Source organism: Phalacrocorax aristotelis, chromosome W (genome assembly GCF_949628215.1).
Source record: "Phalacrocorax aristotelis chromosome W, bGulAri2.1, whole genome shotgun sequence".
NCBI classification, from domain to species: domain Eukaryota; kingdom Metazoa; phylum Chordata; class Aves; order Suliformes; family Phalacrocoracidae; genus Phalacrocorax; species Phalacrocorax aristotelis.
Window position 1 is genome coordinate 26,126,768 of NC_134310.1, and position 24,934 is coordinate 26,151,701.

Here is a 24,934-nt window from a genome sequence, read left to right on the forward strand (position 1 = left end):
CCCACTTTGTGGGTGGGAGGGAAGCCCCAGGGCCCCTCTTCCAGACCAGGATGGGGCTGAGCTCAAGGGCTTTGGGCTGGGGGGGGGCCCTGCTGCAGCCCCTCCCAGCTCCACTCCCCAGTGCCTGTGGGAGGTGCCTGGTGGGACCCTGCTGCACACCTGAGACCCCTCCTGGGGAAGAGTACGGCAAGAGCTGGGCTGTTGGGCTGACCTACCCCCACTCCCTCCCCTCTGCGTCCCAGTTCTCACCCACAGCCAGAGCCCCTGGGGGCAGCTCAGGGTGCATCCCCATGCTCTCCTACTGCCACTACCACCCAGGACACCAGCACCCAGAGCCTCCTCCAACCCCTAGCAGAAGCCACTGGCCCTCCTGCTGTCCTGGGGAATGGGGAGGGGAGGGGGGGCAGGGTTGGTGCTTGTCCTGGGGCAGCTGGCTGGGCAGGGTGCTGACCACCACAGGCCCCCACATCCCACCTGGGGTCAGGGAGCTCACAGCCTCCTGATTTCAGCTTTTTACAGCTTCACTCCGCTTGGCCAAAGGAATAAGGCTGCTGTGTGTCCTCAGGAAAGGTTTGAGGCAGGGCCCACCCCGGCCCAGAGCACCTCAAGGGGTCACATTTTTAATAATAAAATAGTCTATCCCCTTGTTCTTGCCTGGCCCAGCACCAGGGCCACCCTCTGCCTGGCCCCATTTGGTGGGGAGGGGTGGATGCCTGACCCCCGCCAGCCCCTCTGCACTTCTCTGGCCCCCTTGGAGCTGCCTGGGCTTCTGCTCAGGGTGGGGAGACTTGGCGGGTGGGAGATGGAGCCCCACAGCCTGTGTGGGCTCCACAGGCATTCTGGGGGGGCTGGAAGGCACATGGTGATGAAGCTCCCTGCTGTTCCCAGGAGGCCGAGGAAGTGCTTGGAGCAGCTCCTGAGCCTGTGCCCCCAGCCGGGGCCAAGGCTGGCGTCCTGGTGATGGCTGGGTCCTTGCTGGTCTCATATCTTCTTGTACCTGTGGGGGGAGGCAGAGTGGGGTAGGGCCCTACTACACTGGGGACAGAGGGGTCCCCAGTCCCTGCCACTCACAGGTGTGACATGTTGAGGTCTGGCCAAGCCCCCGCAGACACCAGCTGCTGCTCCAGCTCCACAATGCGCAGACCAATGTACCCCAAGAACAGCAGCAGGGCTACCATCCTGGAGGACAGGCTGGTGTCAGGTACAGGGGTCACAGCCGGACAGGGGGCCAGAGCAGTGCGGGTGCCCAAGGGGGAGCAGGTGAACCCCGGGCTACCAGTGCCACACTGGAGAGCCTGGCTGTGCTTGGGGTGCAGCAGGGATGGCGACCCAGGGGGTGTCCTAACACCCTGAGGTACGTGAGCAGATCCCAGGGACTCACAGCAGCAGGTAGATGAGGATGATGGTGTCGAGAGGGCTCAGCTGTGTCCAGGCCCACCGCATGGTGGAGGGTCGCCCTGCCAGGATGAGGCAGTGTCAGTGCTCTGAAAGCCTCAGCCTAGTCCCCGTGGTTGGCTCTGCCTGGTGCCAGGGGCCAGCCCTGGGATCAGGTCCCAGTAGCATGGCCGTCGCCAGGGCCCCCCGACCCACCCCAGAGGCTGCATGACTTCGTCAAGGGCACCTACTCACCGCTGCTCAGAGCCAGTGCCGCTGCCTCGTCATCCTCCTCCTCTGTGTGCCTTGGTGCCGGGCCCAGCCCATCTGTGTGCAACCGGGAGCCATTTGGCGAGTGCCCCAGGACCAGGGAGGGGACTGGGGGTTCCTGGGGACCCAGCCGGGGCTCACTGGGCCAGGAGGAGCCGATCCCGCACTCCCCAGTGCTGCAGGAGATGCTGTTGAGGTGGCTGAGGGCTGGCTGGGGTGGGGGAGCAGGGCCAAGAGCTCTCAGTGGAGCAGAAATGTGGGGTGAGGGCACGTGCTTGCACAGGCAGGGCTGCGAGCATGCGAGGGGAGCGAGGGCTGTGTGGCCACTCACCCAGCAGCTCCTGGAGGCTGTCAGGCTCCGGGGTGCTCTGTTCCAGGTCCAGCTGGCTGGAGGTCTGAAAGAGGACACGCCCCAATCGTGGTGCACAGCACCACAGCACCAGCCCCACAGCCATGAGGACACAGGTGGGACCCAATGGGATTCATGCCAGCCCCAAGGAGGGAGCTCTAAGGGTCCTGGGCTCTGCACTGCCCCAGACAGGGGCTTTTCAACTCCACACATTTCCCTGCAAAAGCTTTCCCTGGGGTCGGGGCAGGCACCCACACAGTGTGGGCTGCTGCCACCACATCCAGCCCCGTCCCAGCCCAGGCTGGAGCTGCACCTCCCTCTGCCAAAAGCCTCCTGCCCCATTTCCTGGCCTTACCAAAGGCTTTCTAAAGATCTCCTCATTGCTCAGAGAGGCCAGAGACCTCCAGCCATTGTTCTGGACAAGGAGAGATGCGGGGGGGTGTCAGTGGGGTGCTGGCCACCCCCATGGGCCTGCAATGGCGGGCACGGAGCCTCCACGTGCCTGGCCCCTGTTTTGGGCACAGCACATACCTGCATGTGTTTGCAGACTGACTTTAGGAGCTGGTATGTGGCTTCCCGCCGGCGCAGCAACATGAAGAGGAACTGCCAGGGAGCAGGAAAAGGATTTGCGCCAGAGCCGCTCCCTTGGTCACAGCCCAGAGCCTGCTGGCTGCAGGCACCACGACACCCCACATAGCCCTGCACCCCCCAGCACCGTCCCTTCCCCACTCTCACCTTCTCCCCCTCAGTTGTGTGGATGCTGAGTGCATTGGGCACCAGTAGCGCTGTGTTGGTCTTCTTGAGGGCCGAGATAGAGGTGATGGGGACCACCACCTGCACCGGGGGGGCAGGCAGTGTCACCGCATCGCTGGCTGCTGCCCGTGCCCCCGCCCGAGCTGCTGGCCCCGTGCCCCTCCCCAGCCCACCTTGATGTCCTTGAGCAGGAGGCTGGAGTGGAAGCAGACATGGTGGGAGGAGATGTAGAGGCGGCCGTGGTAGGGCATCTCTCTCTGCCAGGTGCAGGAGAAGCAGGCCAGCAGCGCTTCCCGCTCAGCAAGCTCCCCAAAGGCTTTGCGGTAGCTGGCAGCATGCTTGCTCAGCTGTGGGGGAGGCCAGGGCATGGTGTGGTGCGTGGGGCAGAGCCCTGGCACCATGGACCACCCGCAGCCCCCCACTCCATTGCTACCTTTGCCACAAAACCAGGATGGGCCCCCCCTTGGCCCCTGCCCTGCAGAGAACATCCTGCTGGGACCGCAGTGCTGGGGTTCCCCCCTCCCAGGCCCCAGTGCCCCAAGACTCACCGACGGTGACTGGTGTCCCTGCCTGCCCGTGGGCACTGGAGACTGCTCTGTCTCCTTGCCGAAGGAGGGGTCACAGGTTTTGGATCTGGCAGAAGGCAGCAGGCAGGGGTGAGGTGCAGGGCTGCCTGCAGACCCAGCTGTGCACATGCACGGGCATCACGCCCTCTCGCTCAGGCGAGAGCACCCAGGGCGCATGGCCATGCCAGCCTGGCGGGCGGTGAGGGCTGGCAGGGGGACATGGCCCTGGGAAGGCGTAGCACCCACCTGGCGAGTGTGGGGTGCCCCAGCCGAGTGCCCACGCTGCCCCTCTCCTCCAAGCTCTGCCACTGCTTCTCCAGCACCCCCTTTCCACTCCTCCTCAGCCTCCCCCGCATGAAGGACGAGTGCGATATGCATCTGGGGGAGAGGGGGCAGGTAAGGGCGGACTGTCCTCGTGCTGCCTGTCGCTGCAGCACAGCAGCGCCAACGGCGCTGTCACCAGCCAGTCCGTCCCCCTGAGAGGGGACACGGGGACAGGGCTCAGTCCCTGCCCGACGCAGGAGAGCAAAGCCAACGCAGTCGCACAAGCACTTCTCCCACCCCATGGCGGTGCGCTGCCAGCTGCTGGCCCCCACAGCTGCGGGTGCAGGGGGCTCTCCTTGTCTGGCTGCTCAGCAGCGCCCCCGGTGCCCCCCATCAGCTGTCGGGGCTCATGTGAGGTGCAAGACCGCCCCACCACAGCACCTCCACAGGGAGAGGCAGCGGGCTGGAGGCACCGCGGCTCTGGCAGACACCCGCCTGCCCCCGTGACTCAGTTTCCCCAGCAGCACAGCCCTGCCTGGCTGCGGGGCGACCCCAGCAGCCCACGGGCAGCAGCTCTGGCAGCGGGGCAGCGGTTAGTCCCTGCCTGCAGCCCAGAGGGAGCGGCACAATTGCTATCACACCCGCCAGCTCCGGGAAAAGCCACACCTCTGTCCTCACAACCTCCCCGGCACACGAGCCCCAAACCCAGCGCCAGGGGGCACCTGGACCCTGTCCCGCCAGCCCTCGCCCTGCCCGCCGGGAGGGACGATGGGTGCCGAGGGGGGTCACCTGGTCCCCCAGGAGCGTCCGGGCCACCTCCGCGCACCGCTTGCCTGCGGAGGCCGGTTGCCCCTGGGTCCCTCCTGCGCTAAGAGCAAGGCGGACTCTGGAGGGGATGGGAAGACGGCTTCGCTGCTAGATCCACCTGCAGGCAGCAGAGCACCCTCGCCGGGGCAGCTCCTACCCACCCCACGCGGTACCTGGTGGTGGGCACAGCCGAGCTCTCCTGTCCCGTCCCGTCCAGCCTGCGCCGCAGCCCCACACATGTCCTGCTCCCGCTCCCGCTCCTTCCAGAGCTGTCCCCAGACGGCAGCTGCCTCCTCCTCTGCCTCCAGCGTCAGAGCAAATACCAGCGCGGGGCTGGCTGGGTGGGACCCCACGCCGCCGGGGGGACTGCGAAGGAGTGAAGGGGCATCGCTGCCACCACCCCAGCATGGCCAGTCAGGGCTGCGCTCCCCGGCTCCCGAGGGGATGCGAGAAGCCGTCCCACCACCGTGCCCCCCTGCCCATCTTGCTGGGCCTGCAGGCCCCAGGGGGCTCCACACAGGGGGGTCCCTCAGAAGTGCTGCAGGGCACCCCCGGTGGTGGAAGCCCCATGGGGCAGCCTGAGAGGTGGAAAGGGGCAATAAACATCCTCTCCCCAAAGCTGGGGCAGCTCGGTGCAGGACCCTGACCGGGGAGGGCATTAGAAAACACCCCCAGGTGTGGCTGCAGCAAGCAGAACTGCCTGTCCAGGGTCTCCTGCCTGCGCTGCACTGAGCTGGGGCTGTGCTGCACACCAACCAATACCCAGTGGGTGAAAGTGAGCTGCTCTGCAGGCAACTCTGCGGCCACAGCCCTCGGGGGGTGTGGGGTGGTTCAGGTGCCCCCCAAACAATCTGCAAATGCATCCCCTCCCAGGCAGAGCTGACAGCTGGAGCAGCACTCCCTGCAATCCGATGTGCACCCCACAGCAGCACCCGCCCGGTGCCCGCTCCCCACCTCCAGCCCCGTGAGCAGGGGCTCCTCCGCGCCCAGTCCCCTCCCAAGGCAGGGCTGCTGGGCAGGCTTGGCTGCCAGTCGCCCTGGGGATCTCTGCTGTGGGGTAGAAGGTGGCCCCCAGAGGCTGAGTCCTGGGCACAGGCAGAATGCTGAGAATAATGGGGAGAGGGTGAGACCAGGCTGGGGGGGCTGAGAAGAGCCGAGGGTCCAAGTGGCCAATTGAGGAGGGGTCCCCACCCTCCCCATGGAGTGCGGGGGCATGTGCCAAGGCCACCTGGTCCCGGCCCCAGCCCCCACCCTGACTCCGGCCTTGCGCTCTGGGCTCAGGTTGCTAAGGCTTCTCCCACAGGCCCCCGGCTGGCTGTCGGGAACTGCCATAAGCCCTATGTACAGCCCGGCACGGGCTGACAGCGCAGCATGCGGCTCTGCACCCCCGCACCCCAGCTCCATCCCCCCAGGACCCAGTTCTGTTTCCCCAGGACCCAGTGGGGGCTCCAGCCCCTCACAGCCCCATGCCTGTGCTCCCCCTGCCCACCTGCCCGGCATGTGGACGCCCACCCCAGGCGCACACATGATGCACAGGTGTGTGCAAGCACACAGGACATACACGCACCCCTGCACCTGCCCACCCCCCACACACATGCAGGCCTGTGCTCACACACCTGCCGCAGCTCTTGCCCGCCTGCAGCACATGACTGTGCCTGAGCAGACACGCCATGCGTGGGCACACAGGCACACAGCCCACCTCCCTTGGTCCCCTCAGCCTGACCCCAGCTCGCTGCTGGGTGGGCAGGCAGGGCAGGGGGCTCAGGGGGGCGCAGAGTGGCACTGGTATCCCTCGGCGAGCAAGAGGGGATGTATGCTGCTCCATGGGGCTGGCTGCACCCTGGGGTGCCAGCACCGTCCCCAGCCCGGCCCAGGAGGCACCAGCCAGGGCCGCGAGGCGGGCAGAGTGCTCCCAGGGGCGGCACCGGGCCCCCCACAGCCTCCATCACCCCCCAGCCTGCCGGGTTGGGGTGGCCTCGTTTCTCAGCTCCGGCCCACCCAAGGGGCTAAGGAAGGTGCTGCCACATAGTGGCACCTCCCTGGCTCCGGTGTCCTGGCCAACGGCCCCTTTGTCCCCGGGTTACACTCAGGGTCTCCCAGCCGTCACCCGGGTGCAGACCCCTCCTGCTCCGGAGGGGCAGCGGGAAAGCGCCTCGCTCCTCATTTCCCCCTAGCCAAAGGCTTATGGCAGACGGGGTCGCACCCGCAGCTGCCGCAGCCTGGCCTTTGCCCAGGCCTCTCGGTTTCACTTCAGCGGGGGCAGGGGGGTGGGGGTGGGGGACGGCCGCAGCCTCCGCGGCCGGGAGCAGCCTGGCCCCACAGCCCCGGTCTAGCTTGGCCCTCCCGGCCGCAGCACCGAGCTAGCCCCGACGCCGGGGAGCCCACGGGTTCCGCGGCACAGGCCCCGCTGAGGCAAGGAGAGCCCCCATTGGTTGCCCTGCCCCAGGAGGCGGGACACCCGCACAAGAACCAATAATTAGTCTCCAGCGCTGCTGCATGGCAGCCATTTTGTTTGCGGGCGCACCCGCCATCGTTGTTGAGGGTGGCCATCTTGCGGGCCTCCCTGCCGTTTGTGCCGTGCTGGAGAGGAGCGTTCCCTCCTCCCCCTGGAGGAGTAAAGGAGAAAGGCGGAGCACTGTTGGGTCAAAACCCCAAAAGCCCTGTGCACACCCAAACCACCTACCCTGCTCCTGCCCCCCAGCCGTGGGGGTCCCCCACCGCCAGGAGCAGAGCCCAGGCCCTGAGGGCCCTGCCCGAGCAGGGAAGGGCCCCGGGAAGACACCAAGGGCGTTTATCCACGGTTAGAGGTGCTTTGGTTTTTTGTTTTGGTTTGGTTTTCTCTCCTTTTTCGCCTCCCTTAAAAAGTGCTGGTTGTACATACTGACCTTATAAAAGAAGATTAAAACCCAGGGGCAGGTGTCCATCCCCTGTGCTGGGGCCGACCCCCGCAGCCCCGCCAAGGGCCTTCTAGTGTTACACTTGTGCAAGCACAGGGCGACATCCTTCACGAGTGCCCGGGCAGGGCACGGGGGTGTGCGGGGGGAACACGAGTCCGGTGCAAGGTGACAGTGAGACAGGGCAGGGGCCAACAGGCCCCCGAGCCCAGCGCCCCTGTCCCAGTGCCATCCCCTGCCGTGGGGGTCCCTCTGGGCAGAGCTCAGCAGCGTGGACGCCACAGAGGCCAAGGACACAGGCCCTGCTCAGTTCACGGTGCCACTCTGGATCCTTCCCTCCGTGTTCTCCGTCCCTCCGTAGGGGGTCCCTGCTCCGCTCAGTCCCTGCAGGCAGACAGCATCTGTGGGGATGGGAGGGAAAGGGACAGGTTAGGAGCCATTGCAGCTGCGGGGGTGACCCACCATGTGCTGGCCTGGACCTTCTGGACTCTCCTGCCACTGGCATGAGGGGCCCTAGTACGTCCCCAAGGCAGCGTGGGGAGGTCTGTCCTCTCCCCAGAGCAAGGCGCAAGCACCCAGCTGGGCAGAGAGGCAGCTGCTGAGCTGGCACCGAGCACAGGTGCCTGTGTCCCCAGCCAGGCAAGGGGCATCCCATCCCCAACCCCTGCCCCCATATTTGGCTACCAGAAGGTGAAGCAGCCTCTGCCACCCCTCAGTGACCCACGGGGTGCCAGGGTCAGCACGGCCACTGCAGGGCCAGGCAGGCGTGGATCCTGCCCTCCAGGAAGGCACAGCAAGCAGACACGGCCCCCCGTTCCAGGGCCAGGAGCAGCAGAAGTGGGACAGTGGCCCTGCCCCGTGTTCCTACCATGAGGGTCTCCCCGCGGGCAGAGCCGCGAGTGTCCCCGCAGTCTGCCCTGCCACAGCACCTCCCGCTGGGACAGGGCTCCCGCCGCCTCCCCACAGCCAGGGCCATCTGGAAAGACACTTTTGCTTTAGCCCAGGCTGGCACAGGACATGGGGCTCCCAGTGCCCCCAGCCACATGCCTGCCCCTCCCCGGTGCTCCCAGCCCCACTCACGGTAGCGGACACGGATGGGCCAGACCATGATGCAGCACAGAGAGCCGATAGCAGCAATGGCAATGCCTCCGGTGACCAACACCATCACCCAGTGATAGAAGCTGATGCAGGCAGGGCAGCAGAGCTCAGTCCTGCAGGGAAAGGCCAGGGATGTGACTTAGTGTGGCCAGGACTGGAGCCTGGCCCATTGCTGCCCAAGCGTCTCGGGGCTGGTGACAGTGGTCCCATGTCCTTGGTGTCAGGACCAGTTCACACTGGGATGTGAGGGAAAGGTGCAGGGCAAGGACAGAGGGCAGCACCCTGGACACTGAGATCCCCAGCCCCATCATGCATCCCAGTGATGCGGCCCTTGTCTAGGGCCAGAAGAGAAGTCGAGGAAGGATTTAAGACAAATCAGAGCTGGTTTTCACCCGTCTCTCACTACAAACCAGGGACATTTGCTGCCTGGCCCCCAGGTGATGTGGTAGGAGCTAGCACTGGGAGGGTTCCTACCCCGCAGGGATGCTTACGGGCATGGGTGCAGGTTCTGGATCACCATCACAGCCAGGCCGTTGGCCATCTTGTCCGTGAAGCTCATTGCCCCATATACAAACGCCCCGCTGTGCTGCAAGGGGAGAGGAAACCTCATTGGCCGCTGTGCTGAGGCCAGCCCAGCGGGTGCCAGCAGCGAGAGCCTTGTGCCCTCTCATGGGCAGAGCCCATATTACAGCAGAGCCTGGGCACAGGGGACAGGGCTCCCCGCACCCTCACAGCGGAGCCCCTCACAGGGGTCTCCATCCCCCCAATCCAATCGTCCCCCCGATCGTGCACCAGTGACCACCCCACCCTGTGGGCTCCAGCCCCGCTGCGACACCCCTGTCCATCCTGGCCAGGAGGAGCAGATGTACCGTGTTGGTGCCGATGAGGTCTGCTGTCATGGAGAGGGAGGTGACCAGGATAGTGGCAGAGCCAGCCCCAAGCAGCACGGCCGCCCCATAGATCTCTGCTCCCATATGCCTAGCCAGGGTCACCCAGGAGGCAAAGGCCAAGATCATCAGGATGCCCACGAAGTAGGTCAGCTGCTCCAGGCCAGCGTGAGGACAGAGGGAGAAGGGAGAGCTCAGACCTGGCTCGTCTGACACCCAGCAAGGCAGGGGTGAGTGGGGAGGGCATGGGGGACAGCCCTGGCTCTCTCCCAGCTGATTTTACACAAGGATCCCCCCCAAACAGCAAGAGTCTTGCAGTGGTTCAGGCTGTTCTACAGCATTGGCTGCAGCCTAAGAGCTAAGCCCCCAGCAGAGCTGTAGACAGGGTGCCTGCGTAGGGCACGGGGACACCCAGCTGGTAGGAGAGGTGGGGGCTTTCTGAGGAATGGTGCTTACTGCAGTGTGGAGGATGAGGCACCGGAGGGGCAGCGCCCTCCTGCTGGCACTGCAGACCCCCACACCCACACCTGCCCAGGCTGGCTCAGCCAAACCCTCCTTCTGCCTCTCGTGGGCACCATGGGGCTCTCCCAGCCCAGTCAGGGCTGGACAGGACAGGCTGACTCTGGACTCACGTCACTTTCCCCAACCTCAGAGATGTGCAGGATAGGCCCATGCCCCCTCACCCTGACCATCACCCACACCGTCCCAGCACGACCCACACTGCAGCAGGGGGTCATCTGTAGAGGATAAAAGAGGGGTCCATGCTTTCTGGCCAGGCTCAGGTGTGTTGACTGCTCTGCTCACTTGTGCAGTCAAGATCTGGCCCCTAGGCCTCTCCTTGGGTCTAACTCAAACCTCAGCAGGCCCCCAGGACTCACATTTCGACCTATCCACTTATTCACAGGCTTCATAAGGAAGGAGGAGAGGAATCCACTGATGTACATTACCAGGGGGATGGTAGCGATGTATTTCTGCAAGAGGCGAGGACAGGAAGATGAGCTCTGGATCAAGAGCACAGGACCCCTGCCCACACAACCTTGACATGTGGGCTGCGACCTGCCCTGCGCTCACCTTGGAAAGCCCCAGTGAGTTTGTCAGGTACATGGCGATGTAGGTCTGGGACAGGTTGACGATGAGCCGGGTGGCCATGTAGAGCACCGCAACCTGTGAGGGGACAGAGACAGGGCAGCACTGCTCCGCCTGTGCAAACTGGAGGTAGGGAAGGCTGGCACCTTCCATGCTCAACCCAGTCATGGCACAGATGCCCACTGAGAAGGGGACAGCCCCCTGATGTGGTAGGTGGGTGCCCAGTTCAGCCCATCTCTCCACCCACACCAGGGGCATGTCCCATGGCCAGAGGATGCCCACAGCACCCAGGCAGGTCAGCAGCCCAGGACAGGCACTGCAAGCCCTGACCACAGCCATACCTGGTAGAAGGCAGGCTCCAGCAGCCAGTCTTTCCAGATCAGCAGTGGGTGCGGGGGGCTCATAGGCTCCTTCTGCAGCAGGGGTGTGCTCTCCTCCAGCTGGGGCAGTGAGCCCGGCAGGTACGGCTTCTCTTTGGTGCCCAGGTGGAAGATGAGGGAGAACACGGCCCCCAGCCCCACCACAATGAGAGACAGGTTCTGGGTGAGGCAGAGGGGGTGAGCATAGCATGGGGTGCCCTTTGCCTGCCCACCATCCATCCCACAGCAGCCTGGTGGGTAGAGAGGAGCTCCCAAAAACCCAGGGAGAGCTCAGTGGCACCACTGCCCAGTGCCTCTGATGAAATTTTAGGGCACTGCTATTTTGCTCCCTCCAGTACCTCCCCCGTTCAGCCATGTCCCACCCAGAGAAGAGAGGACCCCAGACTGAGCCCTGCCACATACCCGAAATATTGGGACATCCTGGATGCCTAGGTGCTCTGTGTGGTCAGGCTGGTCCACCTGGAAGTTCAGCAGGAGCCAGGCCAGGCCATACACAGTGATATTGGCCATGACAGTAAAGGCATACCTGGGGGGAAACAGCACTGCAGGGTGATGCAGAGAGACAAGCACAGCTCCAGGCTTGGTGAGGACACCTCAACCCAAGGCTGCCCTCCAAGCCAGGCATGCTACAGCCAGCTTTTCACCCGAGGGTCATTGCTGAGGTGACACCTCCAAGAGGCCAGGCACCAGCCTTACTCGTGTACCTCCCAGCATGCTCAGTCCAAGCCTCGGGGCACAACTGGGAGGAAACCAAGATCCCTCTGGGTCAGCCTGTCCACCCTCCAGTCACAGCTCACCTCTGCCCCAAGGATGCCCCAAGCTGCCCAACCTGGTGCTTCCAGACCCGGACCCCTTGGCCCCAAGGTTACCCCAGCACTGCCCCACACCCTCCCTGCCTGGCTGTGCTGCAGTCCCCGCTTGCCTGCCGGAAGGGGAACTTCCTCCCACCGGGGCACATAACCAAGCCCTGCTCCATCTGATAAACGCTCCTTCCCACAGCCTGATCCTGCCAGATAAGTGGCACTGAGCCGGACTCTGCACACAGAGCTGCACGCGCTGCCCAGCCGGGCCCTGGGGCCATCACTACCTATGGGACTGCCGCAAGGGCCGTGCCCCGCTCTCCTGGGGGCATTGGGCAGGGGGGTCTGCTCCTCCCCTGTGTCACCATCCGGTCCCGAAGGCGAAGTGCCCCACGGGCTGTGTCAGCAACATCCCTGGCAACAGGACATTCCCTCCTGGCACCAAAGAGTTTGGGCCACCAACCCAGAGGACCAGTGTCACTTGGACACATCCTGCAGGACACCCACACAGCCCAGGTCCTGCTGTACCGAGGGTTCAAGAGTGCCATGGCACACGGGACATCAGGCCCATGGCACCCAGGGGACCTCTTGTCTCACAGGTGATGGGACCAGCACAGGCAGGGCTGTGCCCCTGTGTTCTGTGCCCCTAGGTCTGGGTGTGCTCACCTGAAAGCTGTGAGCTCCACCTTCTCATGGTCACTGGTCACCAGCTCAGGGATGAGGGACAGGTGCGAGATCTGTGTGGCTGCCCAGCCGAACTGGAAGATGATGATGAAGGGGAGGTAGTAGATGAAGGCTGCCCACTGCGGTGTGTTCTCCTTGCAACCCAGGCAGGGGTTGAAGATGAAGGGAAAGGACACAAGGACGCAGGTGGTGCCTGGGAAGAGAGTGGAGTGGTGAGAGGCTGCAAGCCCTGTTTCCCTGGGACTCCAACAGTCCCAGCCAGCTCAGACACAGACAGACAGACAAAACCAGCCCTCTGCTAGGACAGGTCCTACCCCACAGGGCTGGGGAGGGAGGTGGGCCCCCTTGCCCAGCCAGGTGAGACACATGAAGCCCCAGACCACTCCCTCATGCCGTCCTGCACAGGGTTACATCCTTCCCTCTTGTACCCAGCGGTGAGACAGACAGACAGACACTGGTCAGGAGACTTTTCCCCAGTTAAGTTCCCCCTACAAAGTACAGCACCAGTCACACCCACTATGTCCCCCTCAAAACGCCAGAGGACAGACCCTCATGCTGTCAGGACATGCAGCCACCAAGGGCTTCTCTCCCCATCTCCAGCCTGCAGATATCCAGCCCCAAGGACACACGCTGCCCTGACGCCTGCCCAAGCACGATAAGGCACCCTGAGGCCCAGGAGGGCTCCGGGCTGTCCCGCAGGCACAGGGCCAGCCAGTCTGTCCCCTTGTCCCTTCTCCTGTGGGGTTGGCTAAGGGAGCCCCACTCCCTCCATGCTTCCAGAAGTCACCTGCAGAGTGATGGCCAGGGACACCTCCAGTGTGATGGGGGAGGACAAGAGCAGATCTGCCCCCCACTCTGGGCTCTCAGCCATGGGAAGGTCCTGGCTAAGTCAGGGACAGCAGAGCCAGGCTCCTCCCTCTGCCGCAGCGTGACCGCGTGGGGACGCCTGCATGGAGCAGGCAGGGACAGGCTGGCTTCTTCCTCCCCCTCTCACAAGGTTATGGAGCAAATGTCCTGAGATGCTCTGCTGCTCCCGAGGCCCAGGTGCTGACATGGACACAGCCACGTCTCCTGTCCTGTCCTGCATGTCCTCAGCTTCACTGGGTGAGCCATGGGAACCTGTCCCTATAGCTGAGGGGGACCCCGCAGCTGCTTTGCCAGGTCCCCAGGGTCCTCTCTCCTGAGAACTTTGCAAGATCCTCTTCATGAATGACTTCTCCTCCCCATCGCTTCCGCATGGCACAGCCACCCCCGCTGCTGCAGGGCCAGGGCAAAGTGGTTCTCCCTGCACAGAGGGCAGGTAGCGACAACCTGGCTCAGATCCATCCTGAGCAAGGACCCCGGCAGGGTGCTGCCCTGCACCAGCTCGCAGCCAGCTCTGGAGCTCCAGGAGCTCCCCTGAGGACAGGGGACTTGGACACACCACGGTGTCTCTGCCCCAGACAAGCCACCGGGATGGGAAGAGTCCAAGAAGGTTCAAACCAGACCAGACCTGGTTTGTTCCCTGTTACAGGGGCTGTTGGTTTTAACCAAGCCCCGCCTGGAGGATCAGGGAGGCTATTGCCTCTGCCCAGGCCCAGGGTCCCACAGGGTCAGGCTCTGCAGTCCTCCGAGGGCTGTGAGGGACTTGCCCATGTTCCCAGTGGAGCTGGTGCAGGAGCTGCACCCACCCACGAGCCATCGCTGCCATCACATGCGCAAGACTCCTGTCACTCCCTCCTCCTCATGGCCCCCAGGGACAGGCAGTGCCCATCACCAAGGCCACCCCCATGGAGCCGTGCTCCTCTGGTACAGGGCTGAGAGCTGCAGCCCAACACCCGCATATCCCTGGGTCTGCCCAAGCAAACGTGGCTTCACTGTGAGTCACAGGGGTCCTGGGGACCACCCACTCTCCCAGGCAGGGCCGTGGGAGCCCCCCAAGACCACCCTGCCCATCCGTGCAGCACCCCTGGGCAGGCAGCAGAGGTCCAGGCTCTCACCTGGCCCTGTCGGGTAGGATCATGTGCTGTGCAGCACAGGTGCCCCAGGCAGGGATTTTGGTATAGCGCTGCCAGACTGGCTCAGACAGGCAGCAAACAGCTGCTCATCCTTCCCACACTGTTGCAGAAGCAAGCTGCCCCCCAAAAAAACCCGTTGAGCAGGCAGGCCGGTGTGCGGGCAAGCCACCCAGGACTGCCAGCACTGGCAGCCCAGAGCTGTGGTGGGGAGATGCCACCGATAGCAACTCGTGGTATCTCCCCCCGTGCCGCCTCAGGCTGCGGTTTCACCGCGTTTCCTCTGATCTGAGCACGAGTTGCCACCAGAGGAGCCGTCCTGCTCCCACGCGAAGCATCTCACCACAGCGTGACCGAGTGAGCTGAGAGAGGTACCAGCACAGCCGGTTCCAACAGGTTTGCCTGACTCGGTCGCACCATGGCCAGCCAAGGGAGGCAGTGGGGTAGACCCCACCTTATAGGTCTTACAGGAATAACCCATTCTCCAGCCAGGGAAACACAGCCTCCATCCGTGCCTCCAGCCTCCACCCGTGCTACTGAAGCAGGCAGGGCTGGGCAGGGCGCTCTGCTCCCCACAGCGGGGGTAGCTGCAGCCCCTGTGGCAAGATGTGATTCAGGACTTCCCCTTCGGTGCATGCTACACAGCACCCAGCTGGAGCGGACCTGCCCAGGGAGGGGGTGAAGTACAGCTCCAGCCACTTCCCTAAATCTAGGACGCAGATCTAGCTGACTCCACAGCGGGGGGTGAAGCTGCCCCCGCCAAACTCTCCCCGACTCGCCAAGCAAAACTCCGGGGAGATCAGGCACCTTATCAGGCTGTCGTTTGGTTGCATGAAGTGGTTGGCCGAGATAAATTTAGGATGAAGATAAGAGCACCCACACTACAACCGTCCTCTCTCCCGAGTGGGTCCACTCCAAACAAGCCGGCACTCAGGCGTTACCATGCCGTTATGGGAGGAAGCATTGAGGGTCTTTATCTCTGGCCGTCAATGGATGTTTCTTCATGCTAACTGCCCCATTCCCCATCTCCAGGTCAGCAGGGCCCGGGCAGGCTTCTGCGAAGCTCACAGCACCAAGGACCCTTCTCCAGGTCACGCTGTCCCTCAGAGAAGGACCCCAACAGAGCCTGCACTTCATTGCAGCAGCTCCTGCACTTCATTGCACTTTTTGACCCCAGGGCATGATGCAAGATGAGCGCCTGCTAATAATTCACACTGAGCTGATGCCTCCTCCACATCCCCACAGGGCCCTTACTCACCAGGCGCCGACCACAAATGCAGCACATGGGGTGCCCAGCCTTGGCATGGTCAAAGGCCCCACGCCCCAGGGTGACCCATGGGGACAACCAAGAGCTGCCTGCCACAGGCAAGTCCCAGGTAAACCCCCGGGCTCCTGGGAAAGCCCAGATTTTGCTGTCGGTCTCATTTTTGCTGTAGCATCAACCAGCTAAGCACACAGCTCTCACACCGACTCGATGCCACCCCCACGCAGCAACACCCTGCAGTCCCCTGCCACCCCACAGGGACAGCGGGGAGCCCTGGGCTGTGAGCACCCGGGCAGCCCCCACCGCTGTGGCATGGGACAGTGCCCAGGCAGGATGGGGACGCTGCAGTGCCCTTTCCCCACCTGGGTTCAGCCATCCGTGCCCAGGGCACACCAGAGCACCCTGCTGTCCCCTACACATGTGGCACCCCAGTCGCCACCCCACTGCCTTGGGCAGTGCTGCCCCTCCATATGGGGCGCCCCAGAAAGACACCTCCCAGTCTGCCCTCCATGCAGGGTACCCCAGGCCCAACTCCCTGCACCCAGGGCACTGCCACCCCAGCCCTGATACTGCCTGGTACTGGTCCACCCTCCCCAGGACCCCCACAGAGGCGTGCAGGAAAGCCTTCCTGGGGCAGCCCCCTTCCATAGCACCCAATTCTGTTCACCCCTGGAGCTGCCCCTTTCTAGCTGGGAGGACCCAGTCCCCACCTCACTGCCATGGGGGTTGTTCCCCCCTCCAGGCAGGGGTCTCCAGGAAGGCTTCCCTCGGGCTGATCCCCACCTCAGAAAGGCTCCCCCGGGGCCACCCATTTTCACCGCAGGCACCCTGGAAAGGGACCCTTGGTCCCCCCCACTCAGGGCGCCCCAGAAGGGCTCCCCCGCGGCCATTCCTCTCCACACAGGGCATCCCCCCCAGCGTTCACCCCGACGCAGAGCACCCCAGCCAAGCTCCCCCCCCGTCCCCCCAGCACCCACCGGCGAGGTGCCAGGACTTCCTCCGCCCGTAGCGGCCGCAGCCGGCGGCGCGGTCGGCCTCGAGGCCGACGAGGGGCGTGCAGAGCCCGTCGGCCGCCTGCCCGGCCAGCAGCAGGGCGCCGGCCAGGCGGTGGCCGTAGCCCAGCACGGCGTGCAGGTAGAGCAGCAGGTAGGTGAACCACAGCGAGGCGCACAGGTCGTTCAGGAAGTGCCCGGCCGCGAAGCTGAGCCGCGCCCGCAGCGGCAGCCCCGCCGCTCCCGCTCCCGCCGCCGCCGCCGCCGCCGGGCGCTCCGCCATGCCGCGCCGCCGGGCCGCAGCGCCCGGGACCGGACGGGACGGGACGGGGCGGGGCGGAGCTGCGGCGCTGCCCGGCCCCGCCATCCCGGTGCTCCCCCTCCGCGGCCGGCTCTGTCCCCCGCGGGGCCGCCGCCTCCCGCACCGGGGGGGCGGGGAGGATGCTCCGAGCCGTGCCCGCGTGGGGGCCGCACCCCGCAGCACTGGGGGGCTCCGGGACCCCGGGGCGGGGCTGGGGTGCCTCGGGGTGCGGGGGTCGCCGGGTCTCCTGGTGGTGGGCACTGGAACCGGGGGGGGGGGGGCGGGCGGTGCCGGGGTCACTGGGACGCTGGGGGCTAAGGGGGGCCGGGCCGAGGGACCCCGCGCTGGGGTGACTGCTGGGATCATGGGGACCCCCTGCTGGGGTGGGTGCTTGGGTCACCGGGAGCAGTGTGGGGCTACTGGGGTGACTGGGACCTTAACTTGCATAGGTACCAGCGTGACTAGGACCATTATGGGCAGTACTGGGTCACTGGAAACAGCGTGGGGGTACTGGGATGAGTGAGACCACCCCTTGTGTAGATACTGGGGTGACTAGGACCATTATGGGCAGCACTGGGGTCACTGGGACCATGGGGTGACTACTCCTTGGGTGGATACTGGATTCTCTGGGAGCAGCGTGGGGGCACTGGGGTGACTGGGACCCCCTCTTGAGTAGATACTGAGGTGACTAGGACCATTGTGGGCAGCACTGGGGTCACTGGGAGCAGTGGGAATGAGTACTGGGATCAGTGGGACTCAGGGGTGACCACCCCTTGGGTGATTACTGGGTTCACTGGGAGCAGTGTGGGGGTACTGGTGTGACTGGGACCTCCTCTTGAGTAGGTACTGGGTGACTAGGACTCAGAGGTGACCACTGGCATCATGGGGACCCCCAACTGGATGCATACTGGATTCACTGGAACCAGTACGGGCAGTACCTGGGTTCACTAGGACCAATATGAGCTGTACTGGGGTCAGTGGGAGCAGCGGTGGTGGGGTGTGTCAGGGCTGCTGGGACCCCAAGGATGGGCATTGGGTCCACTGGGAACAGCCGAGGTGTACTGGGGTTGCTGGGAGCAGTGGGAGAGGGTAACTGGAGTCACTGGGGCAGCCCTGAGGTGGGCACTGGGGTTACTGAGAGCAATGGGAGGATGGATCACTGGGACTGGAGGCGCTGGGAGCAGTGAGGGAACACTGGAGCCACCGAAGCGCGGCGGTTCGGTCGCGGTGGGGCGCTCCGCAGAGCCGTTGCCCCTTTAAGGAGCGGCCCTCCCCACAACACGTCCTCGGCCCTGCGCCGATTGCTGATTGGCGGGCAGCCTCAACCCAGCGTACGCGCGCGCGTCGAACCCAACTTAACGTACGCGCGCGCGCCGCGCCGGCCGGCCCCGCCCCTCCCTCGCCCCGCCCCCTACCGCTGACGTAAACCGCTGCAGCCAATTGTGTTAGGGTGCTCGCTGCACGGCTTGGCGCCAGCGGCCAATCGGAAGCGCCGAGACAGGCTCCTAGTTTACATAATAATAGGGGGGCGCGGCCAGGTGAGGAAGAGCGGCTGAGGGACGGCGGGGGCGCCAGGGAGGTGGGGACTGGGGAGGGGGATCCCGCTCTGCTGGGGCCCCGGGGAGGGGGAGGCGATGCCTGAGGGTGAGCCCGGGGGGGGCCCGAGGGGGGGAGGGGCGTCAGTGGGGGAGCGGGGGCTGGAGCTCGTGCTCGGGCGCCGTGGGCGGGGGGCTGGCGGGGGGTGGGGTTTCCCTCGGGCCCGGGCGGGGAGAGACACCGGAGGGGGGCTGGCTGGGCAGGGGGCGCCACTGGAGGGTGGTCCGCGATGTTCCCGCCGGGGGGGAGGGGGAGGAAGCGCCTCTCCGAGGGGGCCGTTGGTGGGGGGGGGTGTCCACTGAGCTACGCCGTGGAGCTCCCGCAGCACCAGCCCCCCCGCCCCCGGCCCCCCCCGGCCGCGCGGGTGCCAGCTCGGCTCTGTCCCGCAGGGTGCTGACCGAGCGGTGCTGGCACGGCCCCCGGCGCCATGGCCCACAGCGCCAAGCAGCTGCCGCCTGGGATGCTGTAAGTGCTGCCCCCCCGCGCGCTGCGACCCCCGGGCCCTCCTGCGGGCCACGAGCTGCTCCGCGGCCCCTTGTCCCCTGCCGGTCCTGGCCCTTTGTCCTTCGCTAAGGGGTGGCCGCTCTTCCCTTGCAAGCCTTGGGGGGGGGGGGGTGTCTTGTCCGTGTTTCGGGGACCCCGCTGCCCTGCGGCGGGCTGCGCCGCCCTCTCCTCGCCCGCCTGCCCTGTTAGCTCGTGCTTCCCCCGAGGCCGATCGGCACCGGGCAACGGAGACCTGGTGTCAAAGAAGCGTCTCATGAGACTAAGACAGGCGAGGTCTCCGCTGACGTGGGGCGAGCCGCGTGCTGTCCCGAGCTGGCGTCGATGGCCGTCCCTCCCGGCAGGGGGGCGCGAGGGCGGGGGCTGCGGCACCTCCGGGACGGGCGGGCGGGGGAAGCGCCTCTGAGGCTCAGAGAGGTGGGTGCCAGAGCGAACCGGCCACGGGAGGCTCAGATAAGAGGAGGAATCTTGCCTGAAATAACTTTTTAAAGCATCCTTAGACGCGCAGGGAATCTGGATTGCAGAGGGGGGAGGCAGCGATCCAGCGTGTGATGGTGGAGGGTGTTGGTGCATTCCCAGCCACGGCGACTGAGCACGGTGATACTGCATGGGCATCACAGGAATGTTTCTGTTAGAGCTGCTAAAGCCCAAGGCTGGCTTGCTTGTGTGGAGCCTCGGGGGGGGGCGTTTTCTCCCAGAAGACAGAAGAAGAGATGGTCTCGTACCTTCCCATACGCTTTCATGTGAGCAGGTGCAGGGCAGCTGGTCAGGCTCAGATCCCAATGGGAAGAGCTTGTGCTGGGTGCCCACTCTGTTGTGAGGCCCAGCGCGGTTACAGGCGGCATCCCCAGGGGTGTAAGGATCAGGTCCCGCCAAACTAACTGCAAGGGTGGCTCATCAGGGCAATAACCTGGTAGTGGTGGGTTGGGGTCTCTGAGGGGATCTGGGTTTGCACTGGGTGTGTGACATGACGAACAGATGAGGGAAACTCTGGAGCGCATCCCGAACGGCTCGGTGTTGGTTTGGCTTTTGGTACACAGCGGTGTTTTCTTTCTTTGCTGGGTCTTGTGCTTGGCCTGGTGCTAGCTACTGTGTCTCATGACTTGGATGAAACCCAAGTGAGCGCTTCATGCCACAAAGCTTGAGCCCTTCATGGCTCCCCCGATGCTAGGGGCCGGGCCACGCTCTGCCAGTGGACACGCTCCAATGGAGCAGGAGCTGTGCTGGGGACCAAGGGGTGTGAGCAGGACAGGGGCTCTGCTGTGGGATGGAGCCAGCTGGAGAAGGGGCCGGGGAGGCTTGGGGAGCCCTAGGGGGATGCTGCAGTGGGGCAGGGTGGCTCTGCTGGACCCACGTCCTCAACTGAGGGCAGATGCTGATCTGTGAAGACGAGGGAGCAAGTTGGGGAGTGGGAGTCGGGGCTGCCAGCCCTGTGTTGGAGCCGCTCGGTGTGTCTCGGTGGTGGCTCAGTGGTGGCGCAGGCAGCAGGAACCTGATGGAGTGGTTGTAGCTGGAGCGGGTCGAGCCTGCACCAGTGCCCTGCCCTCGTCCTCTGCCTTGAGAGTTCTCCTTGTCCCCAGCAGTGCTTGTCCAGGGTGTGGGTGATGCTTCCCCGTGGTGCCCCTGGAGCCAGGATCCAAACCCCCGTGGCTCCTCCTCCCTCACAGAGGAGGATCAACTGGTTCGTGCCGCTTGGGACTCCTCACTGAGGTGTGCGCCTGAGCCCTGGTGGCATGCGGGGATGCGAGCGTTGCTGTTACCTGCCCCCAAGAGCAGCACCAGTGGCCCCTGGCCCCCTTCCAAATGTCACTGAAAGGTCTCTGGGTTGTTGTTGGACCTTAGGGCAGCTTTTGTGTACCCAGGACTGCCCTGCTCGCCTGGTGTTGGGCTCTGCTTGAGCCTCATTGCTCAACCGTGGCCTCCCCACACAGGGTAACGGGCTCCAGGGCTGGCAGTGGGTTTGGGGGCTGTTTGGGCAGGCAGGAGCTGGGGGATCTGGTGAGTGCAAGGCTGTGTGCTAGGGGATGTGTTGCTATCAGTCCCGCTGGTTTCCCAGCCCTCTCTGACGGGTACTCTCTGGCTGCAGACATGCTACAGGCAAAACTCAGCATGGAAACTTCCTGGTGACCATCAAGCAGGAGAAGGGAGAGTCTGCACGGACGAGCGGTGAGAAACCACACGGCGAGGAGGAGGTGAGCTCCAGTTCCCACACCCCTCCCCGCACGGCCCAGACCTTCCCTCAAGGGACAGGAGGCCCAGGCAGGTCTGCGGGCTGCTCCTGTGTCCTGCGGGAGTGACGGATCGTGCGCTCTGATCCATGCCGGGTTGTCCCTTTCCCTTTGCTGGGTGCCAGCCGGTGAAGAAGAGGGGCTGGCCCAAGGGCAAGAAGAGGAAGAAGATCCTTCCCAATGGCCCCAAAGCCCCTGTGACAGGCTATGTGCGGTTCCTGAATGAGCGGCGTGAGCAGATCCGCACGCAGCATCCTGACCTGCCCTTCCCGGAAATCACTAAGATGCTGGGGGCTGAGTGGAGCAAGTTGCAGCTTTCAGAGAAGCAGGTACCAGCCCCCAGGAGAGACCCCCAGGGCTGGGCAGCACACTCCAGGGCCTGCACCCCAAACCCTTTTGCTCGCTGCCTGGTTGCAGCTCCACAAAGGGAGCTTGTCCCAATACTGGTGGGCTGGTGAGCAGGAGGTGGGCCTCGAGTAGTGGGGAGGGGTCAGCAGCCCCCTGGGAAGCCCAGGGCTGGACCATGCTGAGGACCCTCTCTGACTCTAGCGGTACCTGGATGAAGCAGAGCGGGAGAAGCAGCAGTACATGAAGGAGCTGCGGGAATACCAGCAGTCAGAGGCCTACAAGATGTGCACAGAGAAGATCCAGGAGAAGAAGATTAAAAAAGGTGAGTTATGGCAGCAGCAGTTGCCAGCATTGCTGCCAGGATCCGGCCGAGTGCTGCCAGAACCTCTTGAGGGATGCTAGGCTGGCTCTGGGGGGTAACCTGCTCCCTCCTTTCCAGAGGATGCTGGCTCTGTGGCAGTGAACACCCTGCTGAATGGGCACCCGCACAAGGTAAGAACCTGGCAGGGCTACCTGTGTGGGGAAACTGAGGCACGTGGCACTGCTGGGTTCAGCTTGTGGGAACGGGGCTGGCTGCAGTTTTGGGCAGAGGGAGACTCGCGTGTTGTGCTTCAAGGCACCAACTTCCCATTGAAGCAGAGCCTGGAGTGGCAGGAGGCAGAGCAGAGCCATCCTCTGCCCATCCTCCATGTGTGCCCAGGCAGGGCCACCCCTTGCCCTGTCCCTGTGCCTCCTTTCTGCCCAGCCCCAAGGAGATGGGGTCCCCTTCGGTGGGCTCAGCCCTGCCCGATCTGTCCCCTCCCATCTCACAGGCTGGCGAGTGCAGTGACACCTTCTCCACCTTTGATGTGCCCATCTTCACGGAGGAGTTCTTGGACCAAAACAAAGGTGAGGGGCTGGGCTGTGGTGGGGTGGGGGCTACTGGTACTGCAGTGTCTTGCTTGGGGGACGGGTGCAGCAAGCAATGCCGCTGCTGGAGCAGCCTGCATCCCGTGAGACAGGTCCACAGCTGGCGCTGGGTGTGAGATCCAGGCTGTGTGAGGATATCCAACCTGGTGAGGCTGGATGGGGGGGACCAGGTCCTGGCTGGAGCCCCAGGGTTGGTGGCGCTGAGCCTCTTGGAAGAGTTGTGGCTGGGGAAGGGATTGAGTTTGGGATGGTGGGGACAGTCAGAGGGGCCGACCCTGCTGATGCCTTGCGGTCTTGGCAGCCCGGGAGGCTGAGCTGCGGCGCCTGCGGAAGATGAACACAGAGTTTGAGGAGCAGAACGCCATCCTGCAGAAGCATACGGAGAGCATGAACTGTGCCAAGGAGAAGCTGGAGCAAGAGCTGGCCCAGGAGGAGAGGCAGACCCTGGCCTTGCAGCAGCAGCTCCAGTCTGTGCGGCAGGCCCTCACTGCCAGCTTTGCCTCCCTCCCCATCCCTGGTGAGTTTGGGCCAGCCATGGGGACCAGCCTGCTGCTGGGACCTGGTGGCCACATGGAGGGGCACTGGGGATCTGCATGTCATACAAGTGGGGGCAATGGGGCCGTGAAAAATGCTTATCTGCTGATGGGCTGGGATCCTGGAGCACTATGTGGGGCTCTTTGGGAAGCCCACAGATGTGACAGGCAGTTCCCCTATAATGGGGTAGGGCAGGCTGGGAACTGTCCTCTTGAGCCATAGTCACAGCTGCACCCACAAGGCAGAGATTAGCCCAAATCCTGTCGTTCCTGGGCTTTTGTCAGTGTGGGCTCTCTCCTGCTGCAGGAGATGGCACCTAGTGCTCAGGGTCCCTTCCCTGTCACCAGCACGATGGGCAGGGCTGGATGGGGTCTTGCTGGCCCTGCTAACTGGGCTGCTGCCTTATAGGCACTGGGGAAACCCCCACACTGAGCACTCTGGACTTCTACATGGCCAAACTGCACAGCGCCATCGAGAGCAATCCGCTGCAGCATGAGAAGCTGGTGGTGCGCATCAAGGAGATCCTGTCCCGGATAGCCAGGTGAGCTGGGCAGGGCCAGGCCAGCGCCCAAGGGCCCTCCTGCCCTGGCGAGTGCTGCCACCACTGGGCCAGCCCGTGTCAGGGTGGGTGATGGGAGCCCAGCAGGGAAGGTGTGGGCAGAGAGGGGCGCATTGCCCCTCCAGGCAATTGTGGGAGAGAGAAGCCAACACCCTGTAATTCAGCCTTGCTTTTCTCTCTCTTCAGTGAACACTTGTGAAGAGGTCTAGTCCGTCCTGGAGCCTGGGGCTGGCCGGACCACAGCCCTGTCCCTTGGAGCTCACGCAAGGAACAGTCTGCTGGTGGTCCGGCTGCTTCCCCCTCCATCCCATGCACCTCACTGGAGAGGTGGGCTGTGACTCTCCCCAGACCCAGTGTGGCTTGGCCCTGTGGCTGCACTATCTTTGAGGACCTTGAGCTTCTGGGGACCAAGTGGTGACAGGGCTGAGAGACCCCAGCTGGTGTGGTGCTGGGTGAGGTGGTCAGTGGTGGGCGTGAGCATCCCCCTCCTCTCCTGTGAGCTCCCCAGCTCCTGTGGCTCTGCCTCACTGAGCCAGAGGCTCCTCAAAGGCTGTCCGGTGGCAGATGAGGCGCCTGCAGGTTACCTGGCCTAGAGTGAATCAGCCTCTTCCAGGGTGACCCAGAGGGTGCCGTTAACTGGCCTGTGATGGAAGGGAGGCAGCCAGGCCCCCGGGGCTTGGCACTGCCTCCTTGCTCATAGATCAGCCCATGGAGCCTCTTGGTCCCCTGTCCTGCAGCGGGTGAGGTGGTAGGCTTCCTTCCCCCTGCCTTTTGCTTTATTTAATCTTCCCCCGTCCCCTTTCTGCTGCTCTATGGGTGCCTTCATCCCCCTGCTGCTGTCACCCTGCCTGTCACCTCTCCTTCCCCCATGCCTCTGGGACCAGGCAGGGCAGCTCCTGCCCTCTGCAGCAGTGAAGGCAAAAAGAAATCTTCATGCTGGAGAAGGAACTGGGACTGACCCCTTCCTCCCTGCGGCAGGGAGCCCATGGGGCAGTCAGTGCACAGCCTTTTGGCTCCTGCCTCCCTGCCTGAGCCTGTCCTGCATCGTGGGACCACTGTGATGGCAGCTGTGTCCTGGCTGCACTGTGCTCAGGTTGGCTGTCCCCAGGGCTGCCTGTCACTAATCTCAGACTGTGTAATTAGAGAGTGTCTTATTTTCTTACTAGCACTATGTTGATCTGGCCCTGGCTTTAACCCAGGGCTGGTGTGCGACTGCTTTTCTCCTGCTTGCGAGGTCCATGCTCTGTAGATGAGTCTCCTGGTTGCCATCTCCTGGTGGCCGCTTGGCTTGGGATGGAGATGGGAGCAAATAAACGTGGGAGAAACAACCAGCCTGGCCTCTGTGTGTTCATGCTCAGAGGGCGCTTCAGCGTTGCGCCTGGCCCTGATCCTGGGGGCTTTGGCGGGTGGAGCAAGGGTGACAACCCTGAGCTTATTGCTGCAGCCCGGCTGGGGTGGGTGCAATGGAGGTGGCTCTGTGCCGTACACTCACCCAC

General features: G+C 64.2%; 3 protein-coding genes across 12 annotated transcripts; 1 reads left to right on the forward strand and 2 right to left on the reverse strand.

Annotated features, from left to right (window-relative positions):
• Nucleotides 1-853: 853 nt before the first annotated feature.
• Nucleotides 854-4,999, reverse strand: LOC142049585 (GRAM domain-containing protein 2A-like). The gene is made up of 12 exons (XM_075077408.1): nucleotides 4,557-4,999; nucleotides 3,559-3,690; nucleotides 3,295-3,379; nucleotides 2,920-3,093; nucleotides 2,729-2,827; nucleotides 2,525-2,596; nucleotides 2,349-2,408; nucleotides 1,976-2,039; nucleotides 1,630-1,701; nucleotides 1,382-1,457; nucleotides 1,072-1,179; nucleotides 854-997 (listed from the first exon to the last, which is right to left on the reverse strand). Exons 2-12 carry the CDS (start codon nucleotides 3,666-3,668, stop codon nucleotides 982-984), a joined length of 936 nt encoding a protein of 311 aa, XP_074933509.1. The 5' UTR covers nucleotides 3,669-3,690; nucleotides 4,557-4,999; the 3' UTR covers nucleotides 854-981.
• A 2,179-nt stretch (nucleotides 5,000-7,178) lies between these two features.
• Nucleotides 7,179-16,860, reverse strand: MFSD12 (major facilitator superfamily domain containing 12). Of its 6 annotated transcripts, none has more exons than XM_075077976.1 (10): nucleotides 16,448-16,854; nucleotides 12,195-12,405; nucleotides 11,131-11,254; nucleotides 10,690-10,887; nucleotides 10,334-10,426; nucleotides 10,141-10,233; nucleotides 9,245-9,415; nucleotides 8,867-8,961; nucleotides 8,358-8,488; nucleotides 7,179-7,678 (listed from the first exon to the last, which is right to left on the reverse strand). In XM_075077976.1, the coding sequence occupies exons 1-10, from the start codon at nucleotides 16,827-16,829 to the stop codon at nucleotides 7,584-7,586; spliced, it is 1,593 nt and encodes a 530-aa protein (XP_074934077.1). In that variant the 5' UTR covers nucleotides 16,830-16,854; the 3' UTR covers nucleotides 7,179-7,583. The 6 variants fall into 6 exon arrangements, with proteins under 6 accessions (XP_074934077.1, XP_074934082.1, XP_074934081.1 ...); XM_075077975.1 differs by lacking the exon at nucleotides 8,358-8,488 and having other exon boundaries at nucleotides 7,241-7,312; nucleotides 7,345-7,678; nucleotides 16,448-16,857; XM_075077981.1 differs by lacking the exon at nucleotides 8,358-8,488 and having other exon boundaries at nucleotides 16,448-16,858.
• Nucleotides 16,472-24,769, forward strand: HMG20B (high mobility group 20B). 5 transcript variants are annotated; one of them, XM_075077988.1, is made up of 11 exons: nucleotides 16,491-16,616; nucleotides 17,607-17,688; nucleotides 18,749-18,824; nucleotides 20,947-21,052; nucleotides 21,214-21,417; nucleotides 21,638-21,758; nucleotides 21,876-21,928; nucleotides 22,249-22,324; nucleotides 22,647-22,862; nucleotides 23,288-23,420; nucleotides 23,625-24,769. In XM_075077988.1, the coding sequence occupies exons 3-11, from the start codon at nucleotides 18,787-18,789 to the stop codon at nucleotides 23,635-23,637; spliced, it is 960 nt and encodes a 319-aa protein (XP_074934089.1). In that variant the 5' UTR covers nucleotides 16,491-16,616; nucleotides 17,607-17,688; nucleotides 18,749-18,786; the 3' UTR covers nucleotides 23,638-24,769. The 5 variants fall into 5 exon arrangements, with proteins under 5 accessions (XP_074934090.1, XP_074934089.1, XP_074934087.1 ...); XM_075077989.1 differs by lacking the exon at nucleotides 17,607-17,688 and having other exon boundaries at nucleotides 16,472-16,616; XM_075077986.1 differs by lacking the exons at nucleotides 16,491-16,616; nucleotides 17,607-17,688 and adding an exon at nucleotides 18,294-18,342.
• Nucleotides 24,770-24,934: the final 165 nt, after the last annotated feature.

Bases quoted from the DNA above. Each gene is read 5' to 3' on its own strand.
- LOC142049585 (XM_075077408.1), bottom strand. From the start codon at position 3,668: ATGCGGGGGAGGCTGAGGAGGAGTGGAAAGGGGGTGCTGGAGAAGCAG. The intron at 2,409-2,524 runs GTATGTGCTGTG...CTCCTTGTCCAG, and splicing joins CAGTCTGCAAACACATGCAG to AACAATGGCTGGAGGTCTCT. The intron at 1,702-1,975 runs GTGAGTGGCCAC...GGTTGCACACAG, and splicing joins CAGCCTCCAGGAGCTGCTGG to ATGGGCTGGGCCCGGCACCA.
- MFSD12 (XM_075077981.1), bottom strand. From the start codon at position 16,829: ATGGCGGGGCCGGGCAGCGCCGCAGCTCCGCCCCGCCCCGTCCCGTCC. The intron at 12,406-16,447 runs GTGGGTGCTGGG...CTCTCTTCCCAG, and splicing joins GAAGTCCTGGCACCTCGCCG to GCACCACCTGCGTCCTTGTG. The intron at 8,962-9,244 runs GTACATCTGCTC...CTCCCCTTGCAG, and splicing joins ACCTCATCGGCACCAACACG to CACAGCGGGGCGTTTGTATA.
- HMG20B (XM_075077989.1), top strand. From the start codon at position 18,787: ATGGCCCACAGCGCCAAGCAGCTGCCGCCTGGGATGCT. The intron at 18,825-20,946 runs GTAAGTGCTGCC...CTCTGGCTGCAG, and splicing joins CAGCTGCCGCCTGGGATGCT to ACATGCTACAGGCAAAACTC. The intron at 21,418-21,637 runs GTACCAGCCCCC...CTCTGACTCTAG, and splicing joins TGCAGCTTTCAGAGAAGCAG to CGGTACCTGGATGAAGCAGA.